Here is a 23176-nt window from a genome sequence, read left to right on the forward strand (position 1 = left end):
GGGACGATATACAGAAAAGAAGACACGATCTGGGGAAAGGCCACATTTGGGGTAAAAGTGATTTGATTTAGGACAGAGTGCTTGCCCTCCACGACTTTCCTCTAGCAGGTAAGAAGAAGGATTACAGCACCAAATAATCTAGTTCTGTTCCGGTGAGAATCACTTTGTACCAGCATGGTGAGTTCCTAGACCCGTGATCCTGAAAGGCTCTGAAGAACTGAAATTGCTTGCAGAGGTGAAACCAGGAAAGATTGGTTTAATTTCAACTCCTCATAATTCAAACGCTCTTGTGCTGTGGCCTATTCATGTTTCATCTAAGGTTGCAGTTCTAAGAAACCTAGCAGTTAGGCTATAGTTGTCCTGTGTCTGCCCACTTATCAGCATTTTTTATTTTCTTGAAATTTTAGGCACAGAAAAATGAGAGAGAATCTATCCGACAGAAGTTGGCACTTGGAAGCTTCTTTGATGATGGCCCAGGAATTTATACCAGCTGTAGCAAAAGTGGGAAGCCAAGCCTTTCCTCTCGGTGAGTGTTCTTTTGAGTTGATTTTCTGATATGTACCTAATGGATTTTGTCATCCGACTATACGTTTAATAAAAGATACCTTTTAAACCCTTGAGTATTTTTTTCCCCACAATACTACCACCTTTATTTGGATTCTAAACAGACCCCTCCCCACCTGTTGGGTTTGTTTTTTGCTTTTTAGTTTTCGCCCAGCCACTTGTGGTCATATTTCTATATTTCATTTTTTGTCCTAGACACAATTCTGATTTTTCTCTGTGATGGGAGAATCAAGCCACACTTTTAATCAAGCTGGCTGGTCGCTTAGAGAAGTGTGGCAGACCACCAGATTTTCCATTAAGCAGTCCTGAAGCATCCAGCATCACCCCCCTCTCTGAAACATTTGATTGCAGTGAATACTGGTAACTGAGAAATACAATTCCCACTTTGATCGTTTGATGTTTATTGCAGTGCTTAACCTGTCCTCCAGGCATTATTCCTTTATCTTAATTTATTTCAGGATATCATTGCTCATTTATTGTAATTTATTTCAGGATACCATTGGTCATTTGCATAGCTTTTAATTCCAGTTAGGATATATTAAAATTCTAATTGTACCTAGAAAACAGGGCTGTAGACCAGAGCTTCCCAAACTTTAATATGCGTATGATTCACTCCCTGGATAAATACTGGCTGTATTTGCCATGTTAAGCCTGGTGTGGGAGACACATGATAACGTTCATGCATTTATTCAACCAACAGATTTCCACTCTCCTTCCTCTGATGTCCAGAATTAGACACTTTAATGTCTGCTTAAATCTATTCTATTTGGCTTTCAGTAAGCCTTGTACTTCAGTCTGATCCTTAGGGACTCATCTGAATCAGCAAAAATCAGAAAGCACACACACTCCCACATACGCGCATGTAGGAGTCACTGCTGTGGGTTCAGACATGGAGACGAGAGTCACAGTCACAGCCTCTAAGCCTCAGCCGGGTGCCTATCAGATCTTTTAGAGTTCCCTCACTTTTCTCCCGTGTCATTCCAGAGCCAGAAGGTAAGCCTTCCCTTTGCCAGAAAGCACGTCTTTCCCCTCCTAGTAAGGATGTGGCAGGAGGAACCCTGGCTTAGGGACCTGCAGACCTGAGGATTAGTCCTGGTCAGTTTCTCATTTTGAGACTTTAACAAATTCCATTCTACCATGCCTCCGTTTCTTCATTTTTGTAAAATGAGGAGATTTGACCATATGTATAGATCTTTTATAGCTTTTCTCTAATATTCCCCAGAGCACCAAAGAGTTTGCTTCTAGAAACCCCATCTCTCTGCTCAGCAAAATCATATTCATCTGGCCCAAATGGAAGGTTTTTGTTTTTAAAAATCAAAGTTATGCGCGCGCACACACACACACACACACACACACACACATGCATATATGGCTTTGAAAATAAAATTAACAATAAATACAAGGTGTATAATAACAACACAAAATAAAAGTAACTGTCACCTGTCCCATCTGTCTCTATCTTGTCCTACTCTCCAGAAACAATAACTTTTAACTCTTTGACTGTTTCTTTTGGTAATTTACCTGTATACCTCTAAGTAAAATGCTTATTTTCTTAGTCTTTTAAACAACCATCTACCAACTGCCAGCTATAGAAAATTGTGATTCACGTCCTTTACAGCCCTCCCACAGACAAATCTGTGTATTCCCCCCATCCTCCCTTTATAAATGTCTCATAATTTGGGGTCAAATAACAGTTCACTGTTTACATTATGAAGATCTTAGATTATTTATACTGAACCATGTAGTAAACTGTGATTACTTGAGAAACTTTAGTGTTTGTCTTGAAATGAAAATTGCCCCCATTTTTCCCTTTGCCAGTCCATGGTTTTGACTGCTATATTATATTCCACTGTGTGAATATATCACAGTTTATTCAGCCACTCTTCTGATTATAGGCATTGAGTTTGTCTCAAAGGTTTTGCTCTTATAAACAGTGCTGCTTATAAACACTCTTGTACATGTCTCCTGCTGTCCATGTGCAAGAGTTTCTCTTTGGTGTTCACCTAAGAACAGAATTACTAGGAAAACACGTGAATGTTCATATCTAGAAGATAATGCCAAAGGTGTCCTCCAAAGTGGTTGCAAAGTGGTTACACTGTGACCAGCAATGTTTCAGAGATCCTATGGATCCATAGTCTTTCTAACACCATATTGTCAATCTCTTTTACATTTTTGTTAATTGAATTGGTATTAAATGGTATTTCATTGTGTTTATTAGCCGTCTTGGTTTCCCCTTCTGTGAAATGTCTGTTTGGGTCTTATGTCCAATTTCTGTTGGATTCATTATGCTTTTTAAAACTGATTTTATGGGACGCCTGGGTAGCTCAGTCGGTTAAGCGTCCGACTTTGGCTCAGGTCATGATCTCGCGGTCCGTGAGTTCGAGCCCCACGTCGGGCTCTGTGCTGACTGCTCAGAGCCTGGAGCCTGTTTCAGATTCTGTGTCTCCCTCTCTCTCTGACCCTCCCCCGTTCATGCTCTGTCTCTCTCTGTCTCAAAAATAAATAAACGTTAAAAAAAATTTTTTAAATAAAAATAAAACTGATTTTATCAACATTTTATAGTCATGATACTAATCCTTAATATATTGTATGTATTACAAATATCTTTTCCCAGGTTGTGGCCTGTCTTTTTGCTTCCTCACTGTGTCTTTAATGACCAGAGTTCTTTCTTATCAGACTTTTATAGTCCATGTTTTCTGTGTCTTGTATTAAAAATCTACCCCAAGGTTCAAAAGACATTAACCTAGATTTCCTTCCAAGAGTTGAGAGTGTTGATTTTTTTAAAGTCTGTAATCAATCAGGAGTTTATATGGTTATGGAGATGTCTAATTTCATCGCTTTCCATTTACATGACCATTTTTTCCATCCTGTTTATTAAAAAAATCTTTCTTTTACTCACTGAGACGACAGACCACTTCTGTATATACTATACATTAATGGGAATACATTCTGTTTCATTAGTGTTTCTATCCCTGCACCAATACCATAAAGTCTTAATTATTGTAACCTCAAAATAAGTCCTAATATCTGGACAGGCAAGTCTCTTTCCTCTTCTTCTTCAGAAATATGCTAACTCTTCTTGCTTTTTATTCTTCCATATAAATTTAAATCCTCTAATCAAGTTCAACAAAATACTCTCTTGGAATTTTGACTCGAATTGCATTGAATCTATAGATCAAGTCAGGCGAGAATGCATTTTTAGAATATTAAATCTCCCTACCCATGAACATGGCCTTTCTCTCCCTTATTTAGATCTTATTGAATATTTCTTAATAAGGTTTTGTAATTTTTCATGTAGAGATGTTATACATCTTTCATAGTATTTATTTCTAGATATTTGACATTCTGATATTTTAAATTCTCTTTTATAATGAGTTCTCATTGTTTTGCTGCTGAACAGAAATGCAGCTTACTTTGTATACTAATCTTATATCCATCCACTTCATTATACTGTTTCTATTACTTTTCTGCCCTCCCGTTACTTATCATAAAGTTGTCTGTAGATTCTTTTGGATTTTTAAACAATATCATCCAAAAGGAGCAGCTTCGTTTATCATTTATTGCTTTCCATTGCTCATTCCTGTTTTTTTTTTTTTTTTTTATTGTATGGGTTAGGACCTTAATATATTGAGAATCAAAAATGGTGGTAGTTAGGGACACCTGGTTGGCTCAGTTAGTTAAGCATCCAACTTTATCTCAGGTCATGATCTCACAGTCCATGGTTCGAGCCCCACACCGGGCTCTGTGCTGACAGCTCGGAGCCTGGAGCCTGTTTCAGATTCTGTCTCCCTCTCTCTCTGCCCCTCCCATGCTCGCACTGTGTCTCTCTTTCTCTCTCTCTCAAAAATAATCATTAAAAAAAATGGTAGTAGTTAGAATCTTTAGCTCATTTCTCATATTAAATGGAACACTTCTAATGTTTCCTCACTTAGGGTGATGTAAATTTTAGGTTTTCTTTAATGTTTCTCTTTATGAGTTAATTATGTTTCCTTATATTCATAATTTACAAAGAATTTTTTTCATGAATAGGTATCTAACTTTATCACATGCTTTTTCTGCATCTCTTGAGGTCATTAAATGATTTACTCTGTTAATATATTAATCAATTACATGTATAGTTTAAAATATTGAACAATCCTTGCATACCTAGTATAAAGAAAAATTTGTTGGATTTTTTTCAGATAGTATTGAATTTTTTGTGTAATGTTTCATTTAGGATTATTACATTTAGATTCTTGAGTGACATGGGTCTGCTGTGTTCTTCTCTTATAGTATTTTTTTCCTCACTTCTGTATCAGGACTGTGCTGGCTTAAGAATAAGTTGGCTACTGTTCCTTCTTGCAGTGTCTAAGAAAAGTCTGCATAATATGCTGTTTGTCACCTGTATAACCATCTGGGCCTGCTATTTACTTTGTGTATTTGCTTTAACTGCTTCCTTTTTTGGAGGATTTTAAGATTGTACACGCTTCTTACTTCTTCTTGAGTCAGTTCTGATGGGTTGTATTTTTCTAAGATTTTGTCCATTTTGTTTAACTTTTCAAACATTTTTGAAATGATACTTCCTCATTTTACTGTAGATATTAATTTTAGGTAAATTGTTTAAGATGTTTTCTTCTGATTTCTACATTGTCCATGATTTTTTCTGAGTTTATATTTTGTTTTGATTTCTCTCCATCAACAATTCAGTGTAAAATGCTAAATGCTGTGGGCAAGCTCTCTGGTTGGGCTTGGTGACATATATTGTTTCCTCAGAGAGACCTTCCCCTGACAGTTTCCTCTCCTCTTACCTTGCTTATCCTCTTTCTCTGATTTGTTTTTCTTTGTGATCCTTATCACTACCTGATATCATATAATATATATAATATACATATAGGTATATATTGTGTGTATGTATATATGTGTATGTATTTTAATCCATTCTTTGTCTATATAGGCTCCAAGAGAGCAGGTCTTTGTCTGCTTTGTTTACCACCATAACTCTTGCCTAAATAGTGCCTAATACATAGTTACTGAATATTTGTTGAATTAAAGAATGGTGAACTTCCCCTTCGAATGGTCAAATAAAAATGCAACTATTTCATTAGGGGGCATCTACATAAAAGTATGGTAAGTTGCCACAGAGAATTCTCCAACCTTGTCCTGAGGAGCTTTGAGCCTGGCTGCCAGTATTTTAAGACTCTAGCAGGGGAATGGTTGAAGGTTCAACATGTAGAATGTTACTTAATTCCCTTGATGTCAGTGAAGGGTGCTCCATATGACATGTTAGCTGTGTCTGAGTGTGCCATGTTTCAGAGCTCCTCTGATTCAACCTCGCAAGACAGTAAACTTCCTCATTCTGCCAGGCCACAGGTAGATGGGGCCAACAGAGGGTCTGATAGTCCTTCCAGTTTGTTCAGTCAGTTTTTCTTTGTGTGTAGTCCTACCCCACTCCCCTACCTTCAGGTGGACCGGAGCGTGTCTGGACTCTGCAGTGCAAATAAATGCATGGGCTTCCTCTACCAGCCATCTGTGCAAGCACCCAGCAAATTGAAATGTTAACTCAAGTACCTCTCACACATCCTCATTTTATCTTCCAACATTTTTTCAAACTCTCTTGTGCGCTATTATCTCCTTTTCCACTTTCTTTGTCTGAGGAGGTTTATACCTTCTTTCTTCTCTTAATATTATCTTACTAGGATTTCAGAAGAACAAGTTGACAAATGCCCATGTTCAAAATGCCATGTTGAACTAGAAGTATCATGCAGGTTTTCATTATTTCTAATGGCTGAAGTATCTTCTCAAATAAAATCCTGTGCAGAAATCCCATGTGTAAAACAAAGCCATCTTCCTTTGGTTCTGGATAACCGAAGAAGAGGGTCTGGGATACCCCTGCCCAGAAAATGCCTCCCCTCCTCATTTCCCTTCAGTGCCACTCTGCATGTCCTAGCTCCAGTGCCCCTCACCAAGCCTCCATTTCGCTGCCTCTCTCCATCACTCCCTACACGCCCCCAAAGCCCACCTGAAACTCTTCAGGGAGAGCAAGCTTGGAAAAATCACTGAGTCATCTACCCCCGTGGGAGACACAGCTATCTAAACATATATGTACTTCACAGTCACTCATAACAAGCTACACTTGTTGACTTGCCATAAGGAATATTATTTATATCCTGGGTTTTTTTTTTTTTTTTCAGATGTTTTCATCTCCACATTCTGGGATGAGATCATACTCTGTGAGAACACAATGACTTTTTGGATACCCTTTAAGATGATGGCTAATGATGAGACTTAATGTTTCTAAGAAATATCACTTTTTCCCTGTAAATTGGAAGTCTGCAAAGACTATCATCCCTCCTTGTCAGTAATAATGTAAGAGAAAAGCCTCAGGAAATGTTCAGTTGCAGTTGTATAACCCACCTTCCCCATCCCTGTTTTTCTAACCTATTACAATCCCTGAAATTTTTCACTGAGCTAGAAATACCTCACCTCTTACTTACAAAAGGACTTGAAGGATGTTAGAACTTTCAAGCCCACTAATACAGTGCTCCAAAATGCACCAGAGTACATGTGCTCCAAAATGCACCAGAGTACATGTGTTGAATTATTAGCTAATCAGAACCAGGTAAATCTTTTCGACTGGGTGATTCCAAAGAGCTCAGGGCTTCATTTTAAATGAGGCCAAGGGCTTAAAATTAATTGGCCCAAAGCAATACATTCTGAAGTGCTGAGCCTACTTTTAAGACGAGACCCACCCCAGTTTTGGGACCTTTGGCAAAATAATAGAATTCTGTTTATGTATTTTAAAGAACATGCATTTACCTGTAAGAATTAACTTCATGCACGTTGTGTGGAAAATCATGAAGTAACAGAAGGGTCTTCTGGGAAGACATGTTTGAGCTGCTCCTGCAAGTGTAAGTCCTTCTCGACTGTCTTTTGCATTTCAGCCCCACTGAATTTTTCTAATTGGTGCTGTCTCCCAGAGCACTTTTTAAAAGAGTGACAAGCTGTTAAATGTAGGCTAGGCTTCCAATAATCCCATAAAGACATTTCATGCCTAATACTGCAGCAAAGGAATTTTTTATATTGCTTCATAACTCAAATTATTAAATTTGACTTATACCAAAATGTAGCAAATATAGGAAATGCCATTTTTTTTCTTTCTTCAAAATCCACACATAATCAACCTTTTCAAGCTGAGACTTTATGACCTTTGTTGTTTTTTCCTATTTGAAAATGTTTCAGCGAAAGCTTTACAAAGGCTTATAGGGAAATGAGGAAAGTGAATTACCAACTGTATTTTTGAAATAGGTTTCTAAGAAATATTCAGTGTAGTCATGTTCTTGAAAAAAATATTCCTTTTCTCTTACTACTAGTATTATACTTTGCTATAAAATATTTTTCATTGACCACATTAATCTTGAATCATCATTATATTTTGGATTCTGAGTTTATATAGCTCAGCATTATTAAAGGAATGCAAACTGGCCTGGCTGCTATGAGAACAGAAGACAGAGTGGTCATTAGTAATGGACCTCTAGGAAACCTTTCATTTTTCAGACATACAACCTGATCTGACATTGTAGAGAAAACATGTGCAGCCTCCATTCTCTTTTTCTCAGAGCAACCACAAAATAAACCTCTCTCTTACCTCTTACCCTACCCCAAGATAGGTTTTATTTGCATACATATAAATAGAAATACAGCTTAATGTAGTCTTTTTCATAAAGTGTACGATGGGAAGGTGTAGCCAAAATAGGCTATACGCTTCTCTCCGAACATTGTAAATATTATGAAAAACAGAAATTCCCCAGAGAGCTTTTGAGCAGCTGGTTTGAATAATGATTACTGTTTACTCATCTCAACCATTCCAATATCCCCAACTCATTTCTTTCCTGATCTTGTAGGTTTATTGGTGAACGACTAAGACAAAACCAGTAATAGATACCTACCACCTTCTTTTGTGTTTGGTGTGGGGATAGGGGCCGGGAAGGGGGGCACCATAGCCCAGGGGGTTGTATCAGCTAGACAGATAACAGTGATCCAGAGAGGCTTGAAAGAAATTGACTCACAGGAGCTTTGAATATGAGGAACTGAGAATCTGTATATATAATCTGCCACGGAATCCCAAGTTGAACAAGCATCATTTTGCCAGGAAAGTGAATCATCCCTTTGTCTCTAACAGTAATAATTTTTGTACTACTTCCTGGAAGAAATAAGCAGTGTAGTCATATATACCCAGCATGGGTGAGGTTGTCCTACTTCAACACAGTGGAATTTGCTTTCACTGGCATCTTTCTTGAATAGGTGCATATGGTCACAACCTATTTATAACATGTAGCATATCTTTTAAACTTCGTCTCAATCTCGTACATGTGAACTAATAATTTGCTTAGGAAACCCTTCATGTAAGTAATTCCAAGATACACGTCACGGTAAACGGTAGTTTACAAACTATTGCATACAGAAAACCTATCATTTTTTGATGCCCTCCTTCAAGGATTACCTCTACTTTTCTAAAATATCACCCAATTTTAAAAGTGAAGCAAGATGTGAAGTGGGTCTTTTGAGGAGTAATAAGATTAAAATGGCAAAACAAATTTAATTATGTAAGCAATTCTTCTCTTTCACAAACCCGAAAGAAAAGCAAATTGGTATTTGTGAGATTTTCTTTGTCTAATAAATAGCCTCACTTTACAATAATGCCGATGACCCCAGTTTAATTAGGTGCAATTAATTTTGTGCAAGCGAAATTTGACATCTTGCTAGAGGCAGAACCAGCTGTACCCTGCCTTATGAATTTTTTTATTATCACCAATGAGAATTCAATTGTCGGAGCTATTGCGAAAGGGTGGGAGGCAGGGAGGAAAAGGCCACAGGGCTGCATTTTATATTTAAAAATGGCTCCAGTGGACAGCTAAATGTTTAATTAAAAGAGCTTCTAGGAATGATTTTTCATTGGCGCATCATCTTTGACAAGTTATCATGACTTTATTACTTTATTACTGCGGTTTACGCTCCCTTTGGACGATGCTTGCACACATGTGTCTGGACACACGCAGTTCACATGAAGACCAGACTCCTTTGAGAGTTTACAGAAGATTCGCTGCTACAAGAAAACTCCCACTGACCACAAGTGAGCTGTGTCATCTAGAGGTTTAACACAGTCCTGTTGTCCAGTCTTAAAAAAAAAAATTTCTGTGCCCTTCAGAATGTTCTTTAAATTTTTTTACATGTCTCTGAAAAGAGAGAGGGTGCGCACGCCTGAGGGAGGAGCAGAGAGAGAGAATCCCAAGCAGGCTCCGTGCTGTCAGTGCTGAGCCTGATGCAGGGCTCAAACTCACGAACCTGAGATCATGACCTGAGCCAAAATCAAGAGTCAGACGCTTAACTGACTGAGCCACCCAGGTGCCCCTCCTTCAGATTGTTCTCGTTCGGATTATTACGTGTATTAAAAACCCATGGAAGATATTTTGAAAAACCACTGTCAATTGAATGGTGATGCATGCCTCCTTAACACTTAGAATTATTATTTTAGTTATTGAAAGAAGCCTTCTAAACTTATTTGGATATCCACTTTTATCACTTATGTCTTGTACATACAAAAAAAAAAAAGAAAATGTGTAAAATACATTGGTTAAGATAGTCCACTTTCAGAATCCAATTGTTCACTTAACCACTTTCCTCAGAGTTGTCCGTCTTTGCTTTTCCCCACAACATCACCCTCTGTGCCCTTGGGAGATGCTGTGCATCACCTTTCAAGCCATTGGTCCTTCATCTGCAGGTTTTGATGCTGGAGCTTTCCTGTTCTTATCAGAAGGCACGAATATCTGAACTGCCAGAGCCCACATCTTCATTAGTGGTCCTTAACTGATTTGTTGGCTGAGGGGGCTACAGCTCAGTGAAACAGTCATGCCACGAGCCGCCTGGGTGGCTGAGATCATGAGACAGCTGACTTTAAAGACGCCAAAATATGAACAACCGTGCTTCATGGAATCAATGAAATTCAGCAGATCTACTGCATTCTTTTAAATGACTGCATATAATTTGAGTGACCCCACATGAAATCATGAAAGAGAATGTCTTCGAGATAAAGCTTACTCTACAACAAAGCCTAAATAGTAGCCCCAACTGTTTTTAAACATGATATAAAAAGTGGTGAAAGCAGTGATTCAGTATTGAAGAGCGTAAAAGAATTTGCTGTGGAGAGTGTCTCCAAATCCAGTCATACTCCTCAAACACATGCACAGGCATGACTCTCCCAACTGCCATGTCTTACCCCAGACACAGGAACATGATCACCCAACTCAGGAAGCAGCAAGCAGCTGAAATTCATCAGCAGGTCAGATGGATGCAAGTTTAAACCCCGTCTGGGCCGAGAGGAGTAATTAAACAGTCTGGCTTTAAAAAGACAGACATTTAAATGTATATCAATTACTTCCGAGTCTGTAATCTACTGCAGATCCAAGGGGGGAAGAAGGGGACCCAGACCGGGCAGGGAAGGGATGTGAATGGTTGAATCAAAGAGTCCATCTCCAGAAACGTTCACTTATAAGAAAATGTTTCTTGCTGCCCTTCAAGAGGATCTCCCGCCCCCAGCCCCCTGCCAAGAACAAAAGCCCGGCCTGACTCATATGTGAGTCATGCTCCGTGCATAGCCTCCATTTGAGTCAAACACACAACCATCCTCTTCCAGCTGTCAAACATTTAATCCTACTCACCTTTTCTCCAACACACAAGCGCTAATCAGCTCATCCATTCTCTCTCCTTTTCCCTTTTTAATTCCTACTGAATGCCCACACATGACAACTCAAAGGAGCTCAAAAGAGAACAATTCGAAGTCAACTGAATTCCTTCCACCAAAAAATATCTAGGTATATTTCCTGCCATTTTTTCTATGCATAATATATCTTCGCATTTTTGTTTACAAAATTGAAATCATACTATATGTACTGTTTTATAGCCTGATTTTTCTTCACAATATATCGGGAACATTTGCCCATGTTCATAACTGTTTTTCTGTCATTATATTTTTACTGGCTGCATGATGGCCATCATATATTTTACTGTAATATACTTAATCTCTTCTTGTTAGATACTGGAATTGTTTCCAGTTTTTTGTTTTGTTCTTGTTTTGCCTTCTTTTTTCATCTTTTTTTTCTTCCATTCATGAACTTACTCTGTCCTTCTTAAAGTGCCCTGGCTTCTCAAAACAGACTCTCACAGAGTAAAATACCAGCTCTGTGACCTTGTGTAATTTAATCTCTGAGCCTTAGTTTTCTCATGTACAAAATGAGGGTCATAATGCTTACTTTATGTGTATCTGAGGAGTAGAGGTAATATATATGAAGTGCCTTAGCACATAGTAGATGATCCAAAAATGTTAACTCTTTTTATTTCAGAGTGTAAATTGCTTAGAAATCATTTGGCTTTGATTAAAATGTAAGTAGACCACATTTGGCACCTAAGAGAGATGACTGTTTCATTCCATCATTATTCTAGTATCAGAAGAAGCCTCATTCTGGTCTTCGGTTCATGGTAGAAAATATTTCTGGTGAAATGCATTTTTCCAACATGAAGATCCTATAACTCCAAATTGAATTACATCTAAGTGGTCATTAGTGAAGAAGCTGGAGGACACTGATGTGAAATTAGAACCAACGGCTGTCTGGGGAATGCAAGTATTTATAGCTCTCAAGAGACTCGGGTTAGGATACAGGGGCTGTGACGCTTCACCAAAGAAAAGCTGGGGACGGCTAGTTCTCCTTTCTATCAGTTAATAAGACTCTGTGGCCATGTGGTGTTGGATGCTTACCAGCCATCATGTGGACATGTACAGATGGAAGGTCCAGATCTAGCCTTAGAAAAGGGAGCAGAAAAAGAGATTATGTACAGGATTAGGAGAAAGAAAAAAAACCAGAGCGGCCCATTTACACTCCAGTCACCTTTGGAGCTGCCAAATGCCTGAGTCCTAGAAGATATGGGGTCAGGATGGGACATAAAGAGACATGATGTCCTCTCTTCTCCCCAGTACTCTGTTTGGCACGTAGTTTGAAACTACCGCTTACTTCTCGGGACACATGCCTGCTGGAAGGTAGGCTTTCCCATCTCTCCTGCATTTATTTCCCCCACCCCTGCTTCACCCAGACGTCCTTTCTTCTGTAGCTCCTGCTCGGTCACCCTTCTTGGTTAACACCTTATGTAGTAATGAATGTCCAGGTAGTAAAAGTATTCTTTTCTCATATCTAAGATAGGGAGTGTCTACTGAGTGTTTTTTGAGTTCTTTTCCGATGCTCTATATATGCCACATTTCTGTTTATACATTATGATTTAATGATCCAAGCACTTGGTACCTGTTAAAAGACCAGGTTTTTGTTCATGGCTCAGCTACTAACTATGCATCCACTTAATATAGGGGCCCTTAACTATAAAATGCCTTCAGGGGTCAGCAGGAAACAAATGATTGAAGTAGCCCAGATAAAAGGCAATAGGGACTAGTGGGGACTATAGAAAACTAGAAACTGTATGCCCTGGCGAAAGCACTAGCCTATTGGTGCCATGGGGTTCGCGGAGATGTTATCACCTGAAATAGATGAATGAATGAGTGAACAGTTAAATCTCCCTTTTCTAATATAAAAGTCATTTACAGTACTTTTGTGTGAGTGTGATGGTATATGTTGGACCAGCACTATTCACACCTGTTGTGTAAATATCAATCTTTTTTAAAAGTCCAATAAATTATCATCCCATGCATTACACACCACTTAGCAAAAGAAATGAACACAATCCTACTAAGGTAAAAGAAAAAATAGCATTTTAGAATAGTGTTTTCACAATAACAAATATTGGGCAGCAGAAGAGGAAGGGGTCAGGGTTTGGGGAGGGGAAAAGTCTTTTATTAAGGACTAGCAGCACCTCATTTTAACCCATCTCAGCACATTCTGTAGAGACACCGTCACACCTTGAGGACATCTGGAGCTTACTGAAACCTCAATTGTTCCCACATCCTTTCTTTATGACAAATCCTTAGAAAAAATGAAATGTGTTTACAGCTACCTTTGGGTAATTACAACCCACATTATCTATTCCTTCCCTTTTAAAAGTTTCATGAAATAGAAAAAGATATATTATAAAAATATGAGCGATTATTCATTATGTATAAAGCCTTTGAATAATGCATCAAAGATCCATTAAAATAAATGGAAATAACATATTTTAATGGCCCAGTCACAAACTAATTGGAGATATTGAGCAACAAATGATAGGAAAGGGCCAGTGGCTCTCACGGCATCTCTGGTTGTGGATAGAAGATGAGCAAGGTGTGTTTGAAATCCACAAGCATATGGGAAGTTCCTCCTCTCTCTGCTTCGTGAGGAAAACCAAACAATTGCTTTAGAATTATATGCAACTGCAGGAGGTAGAAGTCCTTTAAATCCTTTAAATTGCCAGACATACAGACAACATCTAATAAATCCAAACCTGAGGTTAAGTGTAGTATGAGGAAAAGGGCCCTGGATTCAAAAACCAGAGGTTTGGCCTGTTGTCTCTTGCTTTGTGACCTTGTACCAGTTATCTGTTGCCACAATGATTATATATAATTAAAAAAAAAAAAAAAAAAACACCATATCAGTGACATACAATGATAAACATTGATTTCCGCTTAGGAGCCTGTAAGTTGGCTGAGCAGTTCTGCTGATCAGAGCTGGGCTCAGATGTACCTGCAGTCATCAGGTGTACCTGGTGAGGTACCTTTGACTGCCCTTGGCTATCCTGTCTCTTGCATTGCATATGTGGCTTAGGTGGGGACAACTGCTGATTGAACTCTGTGCTAAGAAGTCACTCATTAGCCAGCAGGCCAGCCTGGACTTGTTCTGAGGGCAGTGGCAGGGTGCCCTGAAGGGGAGACTTGGAACTGGAACACTGGCACTTCCTATGCATCCTGCTGGCAAGACACAACAGGAGGCCAGCCCAGGGGTGGGGAAATAGACCTCATCTCTTGACAGGAGAAGCTGCAAAGTCACATTACAGAGGCGGCAGGTGCAGAGAGGGGAAGAATTGGGACCATTTTAATAAATCAGGTGGTCAAGGTGTGGGGAACTTACTTGATTTCTCTGAGTAACTGTTACCTTGCCTGTTCCCCACAGGTGGTTGCACAGCCCAAAAAGAGAGTATAAGCAAACATCATTTTGAACTCCAATTCATTGCAACAGTTCAAGTGAAGTTAACTAAGGGATGATGTAGGGGGTAAAAACCAAAGAATCTTAAACACTTCTGTGTAGATACTGCTGATCTAAGCTGGTGCTAGGAGATTGCTATTTCAGAAACACTGGGGCACCCAAGTGGCTCAATCACTTAAGCTTCTGACTTCAGCTCAGGTCATGATCTCATGGTTTGTGGGTTCAAGCCCCATGTCCGGCTCTGCACTGATAGTGCTGAGCCTGGTTGGGATTCTCTCTCTCTCCCTCTCTCTCTGCCCCTCCCTGACTTGCACTTTCTGTCTGTCTCAAAATAAAGAAACTTTAAAATCAGAAACAGCAAGTAATTCTGGGATTCACAACTAGCCTCAGAACAGCCCAGACCCAGTCACCTCAAACCAAGGCCCAGGACCAAGGCCAGATTCACAGTGGCTACCACACAACTTCAAGTCACAGCAGACTTTAGGATCATCAATCACATCGTTTCTCTCAGGGAATAAACTGGTCTTGTCCTTGTATTTTGAAAAAAAGTATTCTCTTTATACCAGATTATATTATCACTTGGCTACGTCCTCTTAGTAGTTAAAATGTTTTCCTCACCCCAAAAGCCAAGGAGACATTGGTGCTGAACATCCTGTCGCCTGTATGCCTTCCTGATGCTGGCCAGTAGGCACTGTCGGCAAGAAAGCCACTTCCACTCACACGGAGATGCCCAGAAGACACATTTCGTCTTTGTGTCTTCACATTCTGAGCATTCTCCATCCAGAACACCCTCTTTCCAGATCCCAGGGCTCCCTGTCAGTAACTGGGCTGCAGTGTGGTTTTTTCCCTGGCTCATGGTGCATAAGGAGAAGAGTTTTCCAGGAAAACCAGGACACAGACCTTTCAGATCTCCTATGGACAGGCAAGGCAGATGTCAAGCAGCCTTTTGCATGCAACGCTCCAGTAAATGCCACTCGAAACATCAAGCAACCTTGAACTGGATACCTTAAATTATATCGCTAATTAAATGATGATGATCTTGTTTTGTTTTCACCTCTGACTGTGCCTGAGAGATCCAAGCAAGCAAATTCGCTCCCTGGCAGCTTGGATTTTGCAAGACTGGGTAGCCTGGTTGTAAGTGAGGCCAGATGCACTGCAGGGTGAGGGACAGAGGCCAGGGACTCCGGCTTACAGCGATGAGCCTAGAGCAGCCATGCTTCCCCGGGGGGGGGGGGGGGGGGGGAAGGGGCCCAGAACAGGGGTTATGCCCAGAACAGGGGTTATCATTTCTTGACGCTGTGACACAGAGGCCTTTGAGAGCGCCAGGGGCCCCACTCACCCCCCAGCCAGGCTGCTGCTTGAGATCAGTGATGGAGTTTCCCCGAAGCCGCCTTCAACTTAAAACCTGCTTAAAGGCTAAAGGCAAACAAATCCTTCTTGAAACCTGAGTCCATTTTAAGATGTCTTTACTAAAATCCCCTCTGAACCATTAGCTGATATGTCATATAATTTCCTTTTCCTGAGAGTAACATTCTTGGTGATTACTGCTATAAGGAATTATAAGTCTCACCCCATAAGAAGCTCTGTTCAGTTTCCCACGGTGATAATGTGGTACTAAGGCGATTTTCTGAATTTCTACCTGAGGTGTTTTTTCATTTCATTCTGACTTAGTAGTCAGAATCTTTCCCCCCCACCCCCTTTTTTTTCCTTTGACTTTCCTGAGTTAGATATGCTTTATGGTTTGGTTGATTTAGGTTTGAGTTGATCCTAAGCACACAGGTCAAATGGGGGCAGGACAACAGAATTTATAGTCAGACCTTTTTCAGAATGAAAATATATATCCCTGGATATTTTAAACCTTATTTGGTAATGGTATCGTGGGTTATATTATATTTTTATAATTTGGGTATCCAGTGACAGACACTTCTTTTCAAGACTTTAGCTATCCAGTAAATAGAAAATGCAACATAATCCTAGATTCAAATTAGGTTTAATTTAAAATGTCTTTTTTATTTTAAAATATGCTTTTAATGTGTTTTTTTCATTTGCAGTTTTACTTCCCACCATTTTCCAATCCATATATCTGGAGGTTTATGTTAGAAATGGGTTGATCGGAGGGGTGGTTGACAAACTACAGATAATTAATTTTAAAACTTAATTTATATGGGATCGAAGGGTAATGTGAACATACTAGATTTCTCCAGGGACAAAAAAATTCCAAAGGAAGAAAATTAAAAGGAGATAAATTCCAGCTCAGTAAAAGTCCAAGCTGCCTAACAGTTAAAGACAACTTGAGGACACTCTTTCAGAGGTATTCAAGGGCAGGCAAGGTATTCGAGTAAGTGACTTTAGAGGTCCCTTTACCAAGTTGCATCACCTTTAAAATTCTGTATTCCTTTGTCCGGGCTTTCAGAAAGTAGAAAAAGGAGGATAATGAATATGTACAGAGGACCTGCCCTGTGCCTCACTCTGAGCTGTTTTCATTTTTCTTACAAATCACTGAATTATTCACCCCATTTTACTGATGAGGAAACTGAGGTTCACAGAAGTTAAGTAAGGGGCCCGGGAAAGAAGTGAGGATTCAGAACCTAAGTCTGACTGACTCCAAGCTCCCTGCACTGATCACAGCAGAACCTGTGCCTTCTGCCTCCAGCAAGGGCCTGGCTCTTTAAGGCAGGCGGGGAACAGAGCCAGCCTGCTGAGGGGAAGGCTGCCTTTCCTTCCTGGACCTGCAGTAATTACAGAAGGTACCAATAGGTGGCAGTGCATACATATAACAATGACGGTGCCTGTGTTAAATCAGTAGATTTTCTTTCTGGATTCTGTGTCATTTTCAAAGAATCACTTGATATGAGTCATCTGAGCAATTTATACAAAGCATCCCTACCCAATGGAATAAAAAAAGATACTAATGTCAACTACCAGATGAGTTGCTCTTTACATTTCTCCCTGTGATAGTAATAATGCCAGAGCAATTCAGTGCTGGCTTCCTAAACCTGGCTTAGACAGTCTCCTTATGATCCCTTGCTGCCTAGGAGGCTCCTTCGCCTTTTCTAAGCTTACGCAGACTGGGACTAACAGGGAATGCTTGAAAAATTACTTCTTTAGGGGCACCTGAGTGGCTCAGTCAGTTAAGCATCCAACTTGGGTCAGGTCATGATCTCACGGTTCGTGGGTTCCAGCCCCCACGTCAGGCTCTGTGCTGACAGCTCAGAGCCTGGAGCCTGCTTCGGATTCTGTGTCTCCCTCTCTCTCTGCCCCTCCCCTGCTCACACTCTGTTCTCTCTCAAAAATAAATAAAACATTTGGAAAAAAGAAAAATTGCTTCTTTAAAGACTCTTTATAGGAGAACAGTATTGAAACGTGTCCAGTTTCAAAAGAAAGTTATGACAGTGAGTTGAATCCACTGTCTGCCCTTGCATGTAGCAGACACACAGCCGGTGACCCTCTGTGGCCACATCTCCAGCAACATCACTCATGGAGCTACAGGATTCACCACAAACATAATGAGCTCCCGAAAAGTCTCCACTTCTGAGGCTCTGTGTACGCGAGGCAGCCTGCTGTGTTACAAGACTGTGCCTTTCTGACTGGGTTAGGGTTTCCTTAAGTTTCTCTGGTACGAACCTGTGGTATATGTTTTTTTAATGACATAAATGGGCTCCCTTGGCTGGCTTTTGGCAATTTGCTTTACGCGTAGTTTTCCTTCAGACAATCCTAGTCTGTGTATCTGGGGAAAAAAAGGAGTCTTTCTTCAGGGAGCTGTGGCCCTGGCAAGCCGGCTCTGGTGAGCTTCTTTGAATTGTCCCCATCGGACAGGACACTAGATGACACCAGGCAGCTTTACTCTCCTGAGGACCCCATTCATCTTTATCCACAGGAGTGTAAACTTGGTGACTTGACACATTGCATTTTGCACAACTGTGTTTGGTATGGTGCTAGGTGCTACTATATGTGGATTTAAATTCTTTCACTTAACATGAAATTGGTATGAAAAAAAATAATATAATATTAGCAAAAGTTATCACTTTATCATTTATCAAGTTCTCAACTCAGTAAGTTACCATTATTCTCCTTCAGTAAAAGTTACCATTTGTAATTTGGGAGTAATATTGGTCACTCACTTCTCCGTGCGAAGAACACAATGAAACTGCTTTCTGTCAATGAAACCAGACGGCTCTGATGAGGGCCACCTGATAACAAACAGCTGAGTAGAATGAGTGTCCTGTTTGCTTCTGCCCAGCCTGCAGAGTGGGATGAACCTGCAGATATGCTTTGTCAACGACAGCGGCAGTGATAAGGACAGCGACGCTGATGACAGTAAGACTGAAACCAGCTTGGACACCCCCTTGTCTCCCATGGTGAGTCCAATACCACCAGAGCTGTGCGTGTGTGCTTTCCTGGACATTTAGCTTCTTTTTTTGTTGTTAGTCAGGAAAAAAACATGGCAGAGGTTCAAAAAGAAATGTCTCTTGCCATTTCTCGACATAGCATGCTCCTAAAATTTGACAGTGATTGAAAAATCACAAGGGTGATACAATAAGGAGACCTAAGCGCTTGTTAAAGTCAGCAACCACTTTCATATTAAACCATGAGAGAAATCACATGTGCCCTAATAATTTGTGCTAGATACCAATGCTTCCCCATCGGGCTCAGAAGTATTAAGCACAGACCAGCGGTAGGACACGTTTTAAAAGGCAGGGTGGGGATCCAGGTGAGGATGAGAAGGCCAGCACCCAGAGACGTTGCTCCGAGAAACCAGCAAGATAATGTCTGTGAAGTCTCTATCACTTTTCTTACCAAAGACCAGCCAACAGGAAACCGTGTTGGTCCATGAGCACAGTGCAACGTCAACTTCAATGGATACCTGACATCCCATCCAGAGAACACTCTAGAGAATAACACACTCACTGCCTTAGCTCTGGGTTACTTTTCTGTGTCTGATCACTTTAGGAAAGTTTTGAGACCAAGAGCCAAAGAAACGTCTCAAGTTTGTCATAAATAGATTCTCCCTGTTGTCATGTTACTCTGCTAAAATCAGAGCCTATTCGTGGCACTGAAGAAATAAACCATCTTTTTTTTTAATTTTTTTTTTTTAACGTTTATTTATTTTTGAGACAGAGAGAGAGCATGAACGGGAGAGGGTCAGAGAGAGGGAGACACAAAATCTGAAACAGGCTCCAGGCTCTGAGCAGTCAGCACAGAGCCCAACGCGGGGCTCGAACTCACAGACCGCGAGATCATGACCTGAGCCTAAGTCGGACGCTTAACCGACTGAGCCACCCAAGGCGCCCCAAAAATAAACCATCTTTAACGTTACTTGAGATTGGTACAGACCAAATCAAGTGGCGAGTCGCATCGGTGACGGGGACCCTCAGTCACTCGAGAGGGATCAGGGAACACTGTAGCCCATCTCCAAAGATGGTACCTGAAAGCTCAGAAAGCTCAGGGCTGCTCTTTTTCCCTTCACAGAGCAAACAGAGTTCTTCCTATTCCGATAGAGACACTACTGAAGAGGAATCCGAATCCCTGGATGACATGGATTTCCTTACAAGGCAAAAGAAATTGCAAGCTGAAGCCAAAATGGCCCTAGCCATGGCCAAACCAATGGCCAAAATGCAAGTAGAAGTGGAAAAACAGAACAGGAAAAAGTCTCCCGTCGCTGATCTCGTAAGTAGCGAACACTGAAACGCCAGCAAGTGTTTGGTGGCTGCAAACGGTTGACGCCGTCCCAGTTCTTTCCCAGAGTTATGCAAACTTGGGTTTCTACAAGGCAGTTTGTAAAAAGTACTGTCATTGAGAAATATTTGAGTTCGTTTCTTTTTCCTTCCTACTGTATCGCTGAAAGATACATAGCAACAGATTACACAAAAGTAAACTTTGTTCTTGATTCATATCTACTGTATTTCTTAGGAGCAATATTAGCTGTCATGGGCATATGTTAATGCCATTAAGGCAATCCATTTAGAACCTGTTGGTTCTGATGTGGCAGAACTCGCTGTTGTTTGGCTCTCATTCCCACCTTTCAGCAAAGACAGGATTGCATAGTGGATAAGAGCCCTGAGCTTGGGAGTCCAGCCCTGCCATTGACCTGCTGTGGGACTCTGGGCAAGTTACATAAGCCTCAGTTTTGTCATCTGTAAAATGGGGATAACAACGCCTGTGTCAGAGCATGACTGGGGAGTTCCGTGAACAAAGCGTTCAAAGACACAGCACAGTGCTCATAACACGGTACCAGTTGATGAATAACTGATATTATTAATTTTATCCATGTCATTCATATTCCTTGAGCTCCCTAGTCATTCATTTGTGGATATGATAATCGATTCAGGATTGTCACAGCCTGTGTTCTAGACCAATCAGAAAGCTTTTGATTAGAGTAGTGTAGCATTTTGGTGCCATAGTGTTGTAGACAGTGTGGTGCGAGTGTGGGGGGCCCTCGCACGGGAAAAGTCAGCCTGGGAAGGCTCCGGAGCCCAGAACCTAAACTGAAGTGGGCGGGTGAGAGTGTGGTTTGCATTCCGTGTACCTGCTGCTCTGTTCACACCTCCGTTTCTTCCCTTTGTACCTTCAGCTGCCACACATGCCTCATATAAGTGAATGCCTGATGAAAAGGAGTTTAAAGCCCACTGACCTACGGGACATGACTCTTGGGCAGCTACAAGTGATAGTCAATGATCTCCATTCCCAGATTGAAAGTAAGTGTATGGTGTGCTTGGAAATGGGGGGTCAGATGTGAAATCTCGTGGGATAGTACGACCTCCTTGATTCACTTCCTTTGTTTGTTTCATTGGGTTCCTCCTGTGTGCTGCAAGAGAAGGAAGAGAATCACAAGGCTCTGTTTTTGGTTTTTTTCTGTAAAGGGGTCAGAAACTTGAAGAACTTTTCAAGGTTCATAGAGGTGATAGGGCCTTTCTATTCATCTCAGATCCCCAGCGCCTGGCACAATGCCTGGTGTGTATGTGGCTCACAGCATCTGTTCCTGGAATATAATTTCGTAGTTATACATCATTGATTAGGCACTTATTCCCTCAACATAACTTGTACATACATTCATGTTAGGTCTTCAAATCAAATTCAGCTTATTTTGTGGGACTCGAGGTGGGGGAAATATGTACGACCAGTATGTGAAAATTACAGGACGGCAAATTATGGGCCTTCTTTCCTCCAGAATAAAGAAGGGCCTGTGACAGAAGTGTTCCAAGTAGGTGGTAAATGAGAGGTGCTCACTTGAGGTGGCTGCTTGTGCAGAGCACAAATGAGCCCGATGAGAGAGAGAACACAAAACATGCTTGCGTGGGCGGTGTGGTTAGTCCAACTGAACCGTGTGCCCTCCAGCCTCTGGAATGTGTGATTCTAGAAAATCCTGTGGACTTACAGATTAAAAACCACCTAAGAGACATGCCAACCAAATGCATTCAAACAAACGAACTGTAAAACATTTAAGACCAACGGAGGAATTTGTACACTGATGGAATGTTTTATTAAAGATGCACTTGTTTGTTACATACGCTGAAGGTATTGTGGTTTTGCTAACTAAAAAAGAAAAAAAGAACTCTGTTTAGAGATACACACTGAAACATTTACAGATGAAATAATATGCTGTCTGAAATTTGCTTTCAACTAATCTGGTAGGAGAAGGGGGAGGTCGAAGAGTCAAGATTGGCCATGAGTTGGTGATTTGGGGAGCTGGTTGGATGCATGGGACATGAAGATTCATTAAATCAGTCTCTTTGTATCAGTTCGAAAATTTCCATGGTAAAAAGTTAAAACTGTCCTATGGGGAAAAAAATTTCCATGCACTACGTGGGCCCTCTACTGAAAGCTAGTATAAAAAGCTATCCTAGTGGAATTTTTTTTTAAATATAAAAAAAAAAAATCTTCCCTAACAACATACTGAAAAAGATATGGACGTATTCAGAGTTAAGTTAATATGTTCAGTGTTGTTTTAAAATCAAGAGAAAGGGTTTAACATTCTAATTAGGAAAGCATAGATTCACAGGTTTTTTAAAAAAAATTCTACTACATTGTAATTTCAGTTGAGACTAAATTACTAGGACTATTATTCTTTCAAGGATGTGAAAGGCCTTCTGATATTTTACCACTGAAATATCTTCCTTAGACTTCTAAATACTAAAATTGTCATCTAGCTCTTTTCAGTAGTAGATGAATTTAGACCTCTTTATATAATTTTTTTTTCTCCCTTTTTTTAAACTGGAAACTAGTCTGAACTAAAGGCAGATCAATGCATCGTTTGAAGTCAGGATCTCTAAAAGCATTTCCAAGGAGGACCTGGCTGAATACTGAATACCTCCTTCCTTTCTTTTGTTTCTGGGCCCAGAGCTTTGCTGCTAAATGAATGTTATCTCCCATGCATCTGGACCTAAAAGCTTCGATCTAAGGGGGAAAACAATAAGACAGCCCCTTCTGCTTGTTCATATTTTTCAGAAGCAGAAGCCAGATTA

At 40.4% G+C, this 23176-nt stretch overlaps 1 protein-coding gene across 7 annotated transcripts in view; it reads left to right on the top strand.

Moving 5' to 3' along the window:
• SCHIP1 (schwannomin interacting protein 1) overlaps positions 1–23176 on the top strand; it is a 580639-nt gene that overhangs the window by 552294 nt on the left and 5169 nt on the right. For 6 of the 7 annotated variants that reach the window (XM_086674602.1, XM_025913600.2, XM_086674604.1 and 3 more), the window contains 4 exons: positions 408–526; positions 18955–19072; positions 20184–20381; positions 21286–21409. In XM_086674602.1, the coding sequence (XP_086530728.1) occupies positions 408–526; positions 18955–19072; positions 20184–20381; positions 21286–21409 (559 nt within the window). Of the gene's footprint in view, positions 1–407; positions 531–18954; positions 19073–20183; positions 20382–21285; positions 21410–23176 lie in introns of all 7 variants that reach the window. The other variant, XM_086674607.1, reaches the window with a different exon arrangement.

This window comes from Puma concolor, chromosome C2 (assembly GCF_028749965.1).
Source record: "Puma concolor isolate L17-30 chromosome C2, mPumCon1.1.hap2, whole genome shotgun sequence".
Classification (NCBI taxonomy): Eukaryota; Metazoa; Chordata; class Mammalia; order Carnivora; family Felidae; genus Puma; species Puma concolor.